Source organism: Labrus mixtus, chromosome 22, assembly GCF_963584025.1.
Source record: "Labrus mixtus chromosome 22, fLabMix1.1, whole genome shotgun sequence".
Classification (NCBI taxonomy): Eukaryota; Metazoa; Chordata; class Actinopteri; order Labriformes; family Labridae; genus Labrus; species Labrus mixtus.
The window spans coordinates 18,538,621-18,551,678 of NC_083633.1; the positions used below are offsets into that span (position 1 = coordinate 18,538,621).

General features: G+C 40.1%; 1 protein-coding gene across 1 annotated transcript; it reads right to left on the minus strand.

The window, feature by feature from the left end:
• Positions 1-5: 5 nt before the first annotated feature.
• On the minus strand, positions 6-8,622 carry LOC132956153 (bile acid-CoA:amino acid N-acyltransferase-like). The gene is made up of 11 exons (XM_061029395.1): positions 8,329-8,622; positions 7,159-7,365; positions 6,970-7,069; positions 6,695-6,885; positions 6,450-6,613; positions 6,044-6,163; positions 5,354-5,436; positions 5,181-5,265; positions 4,760-4,840; positions 2,196-2,340; positions 6-1,624 (listed from the first exon to the last, which is right to left on the minus strand). The coding sequence occupies exons 2-11, from the start codon at positions 7,349-7,351 to the stop codon at positions 1,500-1,502; spliced, it is 1,287 nt and encodes a 428-aa protein (XP_060885378.1). The 5' UTR covers positions 7,352-7,365; positions 8,329-8,622; the 3' UTR covers positions 6-1,499.
• Between the last annotated feature and the right edge of the window lie 4,436 nt (positions 8,623-13,058).

The following is a 13,058-nucleotide window of genomic DNA, read 5'->3' on the forward strand; positions in this document are numbered from 1 at the left end:
ATCCATTATTGATGCCCATGAATCCAACATTTTTTAGAGTGATTGCACCATCTTGTACACAGACATGATCATCCGTCAGGAAAATATAAACGTTAGAAGTACAATCAGAATTTACAATTGACATAATACAGCTGGAGTGAGTAAGTAGCTTATTGAGTTTCACCCACACTTTAATTGTATAAATAACATTTCCCACCGTAACCCTATCTTCAGCTCATATGAAGAATTCAAATATATTTTAAAAAGTCAGAATATTCAAAACATTTTTGTCACAGTGACTGCATGGATTTACAGCTGGTTTGAGACAATCACAAAAATAAGAAAAAAAACATTTGTTGGCAAGCTAACGATGCTAACTAAAATCAGTAAATAATTGTCTAAATTCACTCAGATTACCCAAAATCTGATTTAATTAGCAAACTAACAAATGAAAAAAGAAGTTAAAAAATTAGTTGCTATCTATCAATAGATTAATGAATAACACTTTAAAGGCTTTATATGTGATTTTTTTGATCCAGCAGATGTCGCCCTTGAGCACCAGCATGAAACCAAAACAACTCGTGCTGCATTGTTGTGTTAGCATGCTAATGCTAGCGATCTTTATTATGCTCATATCTTCACACTGCATGTAAATTTACCTGAAATGAGCGTGATCTAGAAACACAGTTAAGCAGTGAGTACAGTATGTTATTCTTCTTTTCTCTAGTCCCTCAATTAAACAACTTTTATACACGAGGGGAGGAGTCAGCCGGCTGTCCGGGCGATGTAAACAAAGTGAAGATAGGACTCTGAAAACTCTGAAAACATCACAGACAGTGGGACTCGGGTGTTACACCCATTGTAGACAGTCATGACTCACAGAGTTATTTTCAGAGGATATACTTGATTTATATTACATTTAAGTGTGAAAAATCACATATAAAGACTTTAACACCACCTCCACATTTGTTCCTTTGGCATTTGTCGTTTATGTTTTAAAGGGTTGAAACACAGAAAATAATAAAAATCAATTGCGGTCACTGTTCCGTCCGTCTTATAAGGACGATCAGTGCGTTGTGCGTTTTAATGTTTTAACTGGCAACATGTACAGTTTGATCTTAAGCTTATTACTCAAGTACCTTTGGCTCGTCTTTCTGTCCCAGATATATTATAAAACCAACGTTTTCTGTACAGGTACCTTTAGACAGAATGTGGAGAGAGAGAGAGAGAGTGTGGAATGACATGTGGGAAAGAGGCCACAGATCGGATTTGAACCCGGGCTGCTCACTTGGAGGACAAGGCCTCTGTACATGGGGCTCGTGCAATTTCTGACAGTTTCTAATGACATCAGCAACTTACATTAATTTAACCTTTGCAAGTCGACTCACCTCGAGTGTTTGGAATGATAAGTTATGGATATAAAGTTATGAAACTAGAGGCACAATATGACCAAAACAAAACCCTAGATAATTATTCAAAAGGTTTTCACACTTTGCTGTGTTTCCTGGTTCTGTTGTCATTCACATCCTGGCTTTGGGGATCGTGCTTGAGTAGAGATGATGCTGTAGAAAAGATAAGATCTTCCTCCAGGAGTCCTCCTGAGCGTCTGAATGGGGTTTGGTTTGTCCTCCCCACAGAATTATCACTGAAACACACAAAAAATGTTTTATTTGAGGGTAAATTATTCTGTGCATTAACCAAAACCAATCTAATCCCAGCTGAACGGGGAGGGAGCATAATTTAGCAAACGATAGGTAATTAAATCTATAAAGATCTAGATATTCTCTGTGTTTTATCGATTAAAGGAGCAGTATGTAACTCTGACACCTAGTGTTTAAAATGGGTACTGCAGTCCAAATTCTAAACATTGAAGAGAGCTGCCCCCCCACCCCCCCTTCTCTCTAGAGTCAATGCTCATGCAGGTTGCCATGTGGTGGACACTTTATCCAGCTCTGCATGGGTCTGTAAACCTTTCTGTGTTCTAACCTCTCTCCATTTTTCAAAAAGCATCTCCAATATTGATCCTAGTTTGAGCACGTTTCTGCTCGTGGAGCTTATTAGAAACATGCAGAGGCTTTTTAGGTCGGGTACAATCACTTCTATCTCAACCAGTTCTCTCGCCCGCTTCCATCGCTGCAACACCTGTTGACCTGATAACTGCTCTCATATCTGGCAAACCGAAGGGCATCCAAAACGGCTCTCTGGGTAGAACTCACCTTTCTCTTTTGTTGCGGTGGGAATTATAAAGTTGGTAGCTCTGAAGTGAGGTGAGTAGGGCGGCTCGATCAGATGTCCAGTGTCGGGGTACGTCAGTGTGGACAACAGGTGCAGGTTCCCTCCAGAACGCATCATCTGGGCGATCTAAGGGTCAAAGAGGTCAAATGAACAACTACAGTGCGGCGCTAATACCAGAAAACAGAGCGGCTGTTTTCAATTTGACCTGTAGAAATGGAAACTATTTGCACAAGGTCAAAACTGTGAAAACTGTTAAAACTGCACAGTTAGCGGGTTTATGAGTGGATTCATTCTCAACCTGGATTCAAATGAGTTGATGTAGAGGTGGGTGATATGGGAAAAATATCATATCACGATTTTTTTTTTTTGCAAAATCACGATCACGATTTTATCATGATTTTTTTCATACTGATCTTTAGACAAATTTGTAAGTTACTGACCAGTTCAACCAAACTTATTTCCCTGTATAATGTTTTTAAATGCACAAAAACTGTGCTGACAAGTTTAATCTATTTGAAAAACATCTTTGTAGGAGGTCTGGAGGTCTCACCCCAGAACATTCTTTAGCAACAGAAATGTCTTTCCCTCAATTTGATCAATATTTATCCACAATTTGAAGGTTTTCCTCACCACTTTGAAATTATGATTTAGTTATGTTTCCTCTTTTTATGTTCTTCAGTAACATTTTCACGCAGTGATGCATTCATTTAAAAACATGTAGACTTCGAGTTCTTGTGTTTCTGTTCTATTTTAGTCCTGCAGAGTTCCTCCAGCTGGAGCTTCATACAGGCTCTGCAGTCTTTTTTGTTTTTTATGACATCATTGGACTAACTTTTGTTTAGTTTATATATAATCAAACATAATACAGAATGTGTTCATTCTGTGACACATGATCAAAGTAAGTTTTACTGACAGAAGAGTTTAATTCATAGAGGGGGCGGGACATCGTTGATTGACAGACAGACAGTCACCATGGTTACTAACTCTCACCCGCCTGCTGCACACATCGTGTAACGTTGTTTAGTGTAATCCTTATAATTTCAGTTATCACAACAGGTGAGCTTCGGGTGGAGAAGCTTGATAGTAACTTTTAAAAACCGAGAGAGAGCAGAAAACACCGACAGCAACATTTGAAACACCGGGGTTATATCTCTCATCACTGACTGTCTGAGCTCCTCTCTGTTTGACTCTCTGCAGACTGCTCAGGTCTCTCCGGCTCGTTAAACGGTTTCTTGTGTCGCAATCCGAGATGTAAACTTAACTGTGCAAAACTATGCAGATAAGTTAACTGCTGATCACGGCGTGTCGGTTTGGAAAAATATCAGAACAGTTGCATATAACCGGGATGGAGTTGTTTTTGCGGACTACTCTTCAGTTTCGTTTTCACCGCGGCGGAGCAGAAGGGGGGGGGGGGGGGGGGGGGGAGACGCGTCTGTGTCGCAGCATAAACTAGAATAAACACATAAACCCGGTTCTACGATCTCCCTGCCTTGGCAGATTGTCAGCACGTTAAAATCCTTCACGATCTAATATTGTTATATCGCCCACCACTAAGTTGATGTGTGAATACTTCTTCGGTTCTGAAGCATTATTGTAAATGGCTGCAACTACTGTTACCCCTGTTATCAGTATGGAATCATTTCTTAATCATTTTCATAGATTATGATTTATTCACTAAAGGTATACAAATATTTAAAAGTGTCATTTCTCAAAAAAGGAAATATTTCCTTAACTCGAAGGAACCAGGTAGGTTTGTCAAACTAACTGTATGACTATTTTATTTTGTACTAAAGTGAAAAACAAAAGGCTGAAAATTCTTCAAACTGAACAGGTACTACCACAACACACTCTCAAAATTGATCACAGTGCATCGACCAAACCCTCTCCTACGACAAACACATCACCAAAACAGCCTTTTTCCACCTCAAAAACATCGCCCGCCTCCGCCCATCCCTCTCATTTTCAGCTGCCGAGACCCTCACCCACGCATTCATCACCTCCAGATTAGACTATTGCAACAGTCTCCTATACGGATCACCATCACACTCACTCAAGAAACTTCAATACATTCAGAACTCCACCGACACACTCCCACCTGCACTCTCAGGTCTGCAGATGCAAACCTCCTGCCCCCCCCCCCCCCCCCCCCCCCCCCCCGCAGATGCAAACCTCCTGTCTCCCCCCCCTGCAGATGCAAACCTCCTGTCCCCCCCTGCAGGACCAACCTTCGGTCCTGGGGGGACAGGGCTTTCTCTGTTGCTGCTCCCACCCTCTGGAACTCACTCCCAAAAAACATGAGAGACTCCCCCACACTCACCTCCTTCAAGAAATCCCTAAAAACTCACCTCTTCAACCACTAACTCCCCCCCTCCCCCTACATTACTTCTTCATTGTACTGTCCTCCTCGTTTTTTGTTTTGTTTTTATGGTTTTATATTTTGTCAAAGCGTCTTTGGGTTCCTAGAAAAGCGCTATAAAAAAACAATATATTATTATTATTATTATTATAATTATTATTATGTGCGTGTTTGTGCGTGCTGACTCACATCCTCAGCAGCCTCCACTGTTGGACTGTTCTGATCATCATCTCCGTTGACCAACAGCATGGGACATTTTATTTTACGCACCTGAGAGAGAATTCAAAACCGACAGGAACAACTTCAGTGTTAGAATTAGTCAGTGAGGCTCAGGTGGAAAAAAAGAGGAAAAGGAGGATTGATTGATAAAATAAATACACTCTCAGCCTGTCACAACAGCTCGGCCAATCACAGTACAGCGTGATGATAAAGACTCAACAAATGACAGAACAGCTCCTAAATCTGAACATTTTCTTTGAAATGCTTAAAAAAATCAATCTTAAAACTGACATGTCTCACAGGTGTTTTTAGAACCAGTTGTTCAGTTTGATTGGAGATTGTAGATAAAATGTTATCTCTCTGCTGTGTTTTCAGTGCAGCTGATACTTACATCTATTTTCTGTGAGGGGTCACTGGGAACCGGTAAAACCACATCTCGCCATATGCTGTAGTTGTTCTCATCAAATCGAGTTTTTCTGAGAGCACAGGTACGTTTTCACATCACTCCAACTCTTAAAACATTGTGTAGCTGTTCTTATTTTGCTCATAGACCAGGATTCTTACTTTGGATCGTTCGGTAGGGATCCATCAATCATCAGTCGAGGTGCAACCAAGTGATGGCCGCTGATGCACACACAACAGCGAGGCTGGAACACAAGAACATGAAACACCTCACTCTCTGGAGCTCATTCATCAAAGAGAGGAAGACGACATGTTTACAGGTTAACCCTCTTGCATCACTATGGACATTTTTGTCCATTTGTTCAAAGTTGACCTCTTCATCTGGCCATCATTTTGTTTGTGTTAGTGCATATGGCACCATTTTTTGTAAGTAAAACTCTCTCTTGACAAATTTTGGAATGCACATTTTATGTTTTTTAATAGATCAATAGAACACTGAGAAACAAATTTACTACCCTCTTAAGTCACTAAGGACAAAAATGTCCACTTACAAAAAACTGCTATAAAAATAGAACAGATTGATATTTTATAACCCTTTAAATGCCAGTTTGATTCTGGCACGTAAAGGGTTAAATTCCTGATAATTATTCAATATTTGATAGTTTTGAGCAGGGCTGGAGTTGTTTAAGAGATTTATGCAAAGAAAAGTAGGAAAAAAATATGAATCTCTTTTTTTAGCAGTTTTTTGGCATGGACATTTTTGTCCTTAGTGACTTAAGAGGGTAGTAAATTAAACTGATGCCTGAGGGTTATGATAAACCAACTCCCACACACGTTGAATTTGTTACTTACCTTAATGTTTGTGCTTTCAGCTGCCAAATACAAGGCCAAAATCGTGCCGAGGGAAAGACCCAAAATTCCAACTTTGTCTGGGATCACTTGAGGATGGTCCTTGATGATATTAAACGCCGTCTGTGCAGAAGAAGAAATCAGAATATTAAGAAAGACAAGGTCAGAAAAGGCTTTTTTTGTATTTGCAGGTACTATGATAAAACCAATAAACACTTTTTTTTAATAGAATCTGAGAAGAGCATGCTGTTGGAAATGTTCTCACTGAGTTTACTTGTAAAGTACAGACCAGTCTTTTCTGAGAATCAGAAAGTTTTTAACCGAGAAGTAACTCACAGCCTGTGAACTCTGCACCGTGCGTAGGATAGGGCCCAACATGTGGAGACTCTGAATGAGATAAAACCCTTACCTCAAAATACTGTATCTGTAGATCTGCTGACTGCAGCTCACCGGGGGAGAAGTACTCCAGCGCCAATGAAGCATAACCATGAGACGCCAGCAAGGCCGAACGATACTCCAACAGCCCTCCTCCACCTCCCCACATATCCAAAAGCCCGGGGAAGGGTCCAGGACCTGAGGAGAGAAGAGTCTGATTATTAGTTCGATCTCTCTATCAGCATCAACTGGGCGGAGGAGATGATGATGCAGGTGTACCTGGAGGTATGAAGAAAGTCCCTCGCACTCCTTTTTCTTTGATTTCAATCCTCTGGACTCCAGGAGCCATGTACCATCTCTCTGTGAGCACGGAGGCCAGAGGAGACTGCTTCCTGAAGCCCTCGGTTATGTGTCCACTGTAGACGGAGATGTGGACCAGCATGGGGCTGGTGACTTCCCTCTTTCTCAACCTGACGGGCATAGATGGTTTGTCAGGGGGAAACAGGCATTGTAAGAAGTCTGCAGCTTCAAACAGACAGCACTTATCATTTTACCTGAGACCCGTGCGGCTGCCGGGCTCAGGCCGCATGCTCCACAACAAACCCATGGCTTCTTTTCCCGTGTACGTGCCCCCAAGACTCAAATCCTCTGCAACTACAAAAGCATTGAAATGTCAACAACATGAAAACAAAACACAGAAAAAGCATATCGTCCTCACTGCACATGGTAGATTTAAACCCCACCGGACACTGTTCCTCTGTGATCACTGACGTAGTGTCCATAAGCCTCCCAGTAGTCCTTGTCCTCCGAGTAGAGGAGGGCATGAAGTGTGACTGGAGATGCTGGGGGCAGATTCTCCACCACCACCTTGAACGTCTCATCAACCAGAGCCCGAGTGGGGACAACAGAGAGACTTGTAGGAATAGTCTGGGACATGTTCGCCTTGTGGTCTGTGAAGAAATGTAAACACATGTTTAATGGTTACACATGTGTGTAACAAAGAAGAGGAATGTCACCAATTAAAATTTACTCGTTGGGACTTGGGTTGGGAACCGGACCAAGACTGGAAATTGGTCTGGTAGCTGGAGAGGTGCCAGTTCACTACCTGAGCACTGTTGAGGTGTCCTTTCATGTGCAGCCCCTTACTCTGACATCTCTCTATTAGTGTCCATCGGTCCCCCCTTGTTGAAGACATGACTCCATACAGTAAGACTCAGTTGACTCAGATGGCTTCCGTTGATGAAAGTTTATACATCAGATGAATACTCGTCGAGGAGACATGATTCAACATCACACTTCTGTACTCGTGTCTTGCTCAATCACATCTGCCGAACTTCTGGAAAGGCATATATCCTAAAAGACATTATCATTATCAGGGTCACATTGACCCACCTAGACTAATCTGTGACGTCAATAACACTGGAGCAGACAACAAGTCTACCAAACATCCAGCAGATATCAGGAAGAACAGCTGACACTCTCCAAGCTGTACTTGGTGTTCTAATAACAGCTGAACTCTGTCAGGTCTGACTGACATACCTAATGACATCTGTACATTAGAATCTAAATAACCTCAGAAATTCCACCACACCCCTAAAGGATCTTCTTCTTTCTCTCATACTAAACTTAATGCAAAGAGATGTATCTCCAAAACATACACTTCAAACATCAGATTTCAAAGCTTCTTATTGGATAATAAGTGCACACACAAAACAATGTATTAGTTCATGAAACATCACATTTAATTACGGATTAAAATTATGAAATCAGTTACTTAACCACAGCCAACAATATTATATCAGGAATATGTTGTTAATGACAAAATAAAACAGTGTTAATTATTTACAATGGACATAATGCACCGCTTTTAGTGCCAGTGTTTTTTTTAAACTTTTAAGCTTCAATCACTTTACCTTTCTTTATGAGTGTCTCTGTCCCCGTTCAGAACCTTTCCAATGTAAGGTATAACCAGATACCTGAAGATTCTCCCCACGCTGTTTACTGAAACTATTCAATCAAAGTTTACTTCCGGTCATGCATTCACCCTCGAGGAGGATTACACATGCTCGCTTAGCACGACTGAAGAGAAGCCTGTTTAAAACGGGTTAGTGCTGTCTCTACATTGCACTATACCGTTTTACATAACCACTATATAGTTAGGTAATAATTATCAAGTAACAAAGTCAGGCGAAACACACAGCGTGATGACGTAGCGTTCAGTGAGTGAGGTCGTGTTGTGTTCACGTACTGCATGTGAAATACAACTCTCACCTTTCTTTCTTCCTTTCGCTTTGAGAGATAAGACTATAAAAACATGTTCAAAGTCGTGTTAAAAAAATAGTATTTACATCACAAGACATCTGTTGCAATTTAGTAAAAAGTTTAGTTCAAGGGGTTTGGGGTTACCTTCTGTTTGGGATCTACCTCAAGCGTAAATGGTGTGTTTGTGTCCCATAGGAAACGTCAGTGTCGAGGTGAATGGTGCGGAATGGATCCAGTTAATCCAGTTTACCTTGAAAATCGGGTTTGATGTGTCACCATCTCATATATATAGACCCCTTTCTCAGTATGAATTGCATAATAGATTTTTTAATAATATAATAAAGGCAAATTATGAAATTTTGAAACATTTGTATGGGAATGACTATATTCGCAAATGTAAATGGACCAAAAACTAAAAACAATTAATGAATACAATTCAAAACAGAAATAGAACTATATGTCCAATCATTCATTACATGGACTGAAAGATAGAAAAGGTGATAAAACACAGTTAATTAGTGAAACTCTGAAGAGCTTATGTAACTTCAGTTCTGTTTTTTAATACTGTGATATTATATAGTTTATATAGTTCTCATTCTTTATGTCCTGCTTGTTTTGTTTGATTTTTTTCATCGTATTCTGTTATGTTAATTTGTGTTGTAATTTTTTTAAATAATATTTATTCCCATAACATTTTAGAGTGATCACAAGATGCCCGTTTGAAGGATTGTTCATTTATTTAAACTTTCATAATCTCGAGAAATCATTCAGGGACAATGGTGTCAGGTGCCTAACAAAAACTAAATAATGAATTAACAGGAAAATAAATGTTTAGGATAAGTGAATCAGGGTAATTTCACTGGGACATGTTGTCCTTGTGTAAAGGTGACACGCTCCTCTAGTCACCTTTGCCTCGGTTACAAAGGTAGGAATTCCTCACCCAAGAAAAACGTGCACATGCTGCAGAGAAAAATACATTTCTGCATCATGGCCTGGAATTGAAATCCACCACGGCCTAATTCACTATATACTTAGCTGGTACTATTTTCACTGACCTGGTAAAGAACAAACTAGCCTGTGAAAGTCTCCAAAGTCGTTTGCATAGTTAAGTCGGTCAACAAGCTTCTCAGACCATTTTCTTTGAGGTAACTTTTACAAACTGAATTACACAGCAGATGATGTTAACTAAAAAACACTTAATCTATGAAAAAGTTACATGAACCCAACATTTATTTTAAAAATGATTACAACATTTTAACACGGACAGAAACAAAAACATGTTGGCAGAATTACAATCATTATGAATGATCTTAATTATACAGTCATTAAGACACTTGATTGGAGTGACATTCATGGGCATTTCTGAGGAGTTTTAATCTTTGGAAGTCAACAACATCAGAATAATAAGAGCTATAGTACAACTCGTCCAAAACATTTCAAGTCGTAGTAAACAAAGACCTACAGTATCGACAACTGGAATGACAACTTTATGATGAAACTAGAGGCACAATTTGACTAACGTAAAAAACCTTATCATTCAAAAAACTAACAAGTGTTGTTTCATATTTCATACAAAATGCAACTTGGTTTAACATGCTATCAACACACTTTGCTGTGTTTTCCTGGTTCTGCAATCTTTACATCTTGGCTTTGGGAGTAGTGCTGGAGTAGAAATGATGATGTAGGTAAGCTAAGATCTTCCTCCAGGAGTCCTCCTGAGCGTCTGAATGAGGTTTAGGTTGTCCTCCCCACAGACTTGTCACTGAAACACACAATTACACAGTCTAGAGATGATTCTTCTACACAGTCCGTGTGTAATTACAAATAATTAATGTATGTAATAACTATAGGTCCTTTATGCACACCAAAGTTTGTCCTGGAGTTCCACAGGGTTTTGTAGTCGGACCTATTATTTTACCTTATATGGTCCTTGATGATATTAAATGCTGTCATCGAAGAAGAAGATAACAAGGAAAATGAAAACCGCAAGCGGTGATGAAGGGCCCTCGCACCCCTGTGCATGTCGGGGTGTGTTGTGATCGCAGGAGTGTAGTAGCAGCGGAACGTGGCTAAGCAGCAGGCCGTGCAGTTCGATTTGTGTAGTCATAGTACTGGCATGTTGAAATAGGCAACGTAATGAAGATCATATTAAATTTTGACGTAGAGCAGTTCAGGCTGGCACTGTCATGATAGCTATGAAATTTGGAGGAAATTGAGCATTGTATATAGGATGTAGTACTTACGCTTTGCAGGAGGGGGCGCTATGGTTGAAGTTAACTATTGTTATGTCAATGTGTTCAGAGACCAACCCTGATCATACCCGTGTAATTTGAGGCAGATCAGACAAAGTATATGAGAGTTACAACCACTTCCTGTTTGACATTGAATGATGCATCCGTATGGCGACAGCGTTGGACGTAGGTGTTTGAGCTTGAAAGTGTTGTATGGCCAAGGTGTTTGAATGGTCCCCACCAATTCTGAGCGGGAAATGAGCTACCTTGTAGCATTGGCTAATGCTAACTGAGAAGCAGTAACTTCCTGTTGTCAACAGGTGGTGCTGTGACTAAGCAAAAAATTTCAATCATGGATGTGTTCAGGGCAGGCCCCGTATCATGTATGAGAAATTCTAATATGATTGAACACTGCATGGCAGAGATATAACCATTTACTTTTTTGGCAAGTTGCCAAAATGCACATCAAACTTTGAACGCACGCCACGGCCACACCCTTTGACGAAATAACGTGCAGAGCACAACGGGATATGCTGAACCTGTCTAGAACACACTGACACTGAGTTTGCATCCAACAGCTGAACGCTTTCGGACTAGCTTTATTTTTTGCTTCTGCCAGTCTTTATTTTTATACATCTGTTTATGTATTTCCGTTTTCTTTTCTTTCTTCAAAAAAAACATTTTTTCCATATTTCAACACAGTATGCACAGAAATATACATACACTTATACTTGTCATTAATTACATGCAAAAATTCTCAAAACTACAACATAAACATTTCTGTGTGTTATTATTCTTTTCACAAATATAAAATAATTCGGTTCTGCTACTTAAGAGCTTCTTATCAATGCAATACAGTTGCAAACAAGTTTCCAGTTTAACTGAATAAAAGATCAATCATCGCTTAGCATTATGCTAACAAATAACATGGGAATTCCCATAGAGAAACAGCGAAGCTAGCAGAGTTAGCGCTACACTTTTTACATGGATATAAGTACAAAATATGAAAACGAACAGTCTTCATGAACCCACGGTTACTTTAAGAGATATGCAGGAGCTTTACAAAACCAGCAAAAGAGCATGGGAGCTAGGTACAAGCCATGACAGACATAGGCTATATGAACGTGGCGATGAGCTAAGCTAGTGCTCATGAGCATCATAGCTAAAGTACCTTAAAACCTTCAAAAACAAATTTAAAACACATCCTGACACACACTAAAGTATGGTGTTACCTTCCACATGCTATAGAAGAATATATAGACCACATGTATGTGATTTGTGACATTTAATCACCTGTAAATAGGCCTAACAGGGAAATATACTGTGTAGCAATGGCTAGTGCTAATTGAGAAGCAGTAACTTCCTGTTGTCAATAGGTGGCGCTGTGACTTATCCAAAAATTTCAAACATGGATGTATTCAGGGCGGGTCCCGTATCATGCATGAGAAATTGTAATATGATTGAACACTGCATAGCTGAGATATAAGCGTTTACTTTTTTTGGCAAGTTGCCAAAACACACAACAAAGTTCTAATGCACGCCACGGCCATGCCCTTTGACGAAATAACGTACGGAGCACAACGAGATATGCTGATCCTGTCTAGAACGCAGTGACACTGAGTTTGCGCCGATCGGATGAGCACCCTCGGGCAAGATCCTTCAACTTGGAAGGATGAAATCTGCGATTTTGGGCCATTTTTGTGAAATTCAACTTGAATTTGTGGACTTCCTGTCTGATTTTTTGAAACGCCACAAGAGGATTTTTAGTCCATCCCGAGAAGCTTAATATGCGTACCAATTTTCGTGAGTGTACGTGAAAAAACCCTCTATGGGGAGGCCATTTTGAAAATTTCAAGGGGGCGCCACTGAGCCATTTTGCGAAATTATTTTACGAAACCACCAAAATATCAAATTTTTCGCGAGACCTGATGACCGTGGAAAGTTTGGTGAGATTTCGTGCAAGTTCAGGCCCTCAAAATCACGTTTAAAGTGGAGGAAGAAGAAAAATAAGAATTCCTAGGGTTTCAAGAGGGTCCTACGCACTTGTCAGTACTTCAGGCCCTAACTATTACAGGTACTAGAGACCAATTAACAAGATTTATAAATAGGAGTCTGGAAGAGCATGTCGTAAATCCCCAGAGTACTTTTCT

What these genes read in the sequence shown, in the direction of transcription:
- LOC132956153 (XM_061029395.1), bottom strand. Translation starts at nt 7,351, where the DNA reads ATGTCCCAGACTATTCCTACAAGTCTCTCTGTTGTCCCCACTCGGGCT. An exon ending in TCCCTACCGAACGATCCAAA is followed by an intron (nt 5,266 to 5,353) that starts GTAAGAATCCTG and finishes CTGTGCTCTCAG; the next exon opens with AAAAACTCGATTTGATGAGA. An exon ending in CAGTGGAGGCTGCTGAGGAT is followed by an intron (nt 2,341 to 4,759) that starts GTGAGTCAGCAC and finishes TTTGACCCTTAG; the next exon opens with ATCGCCCAGATGATGCGTTC.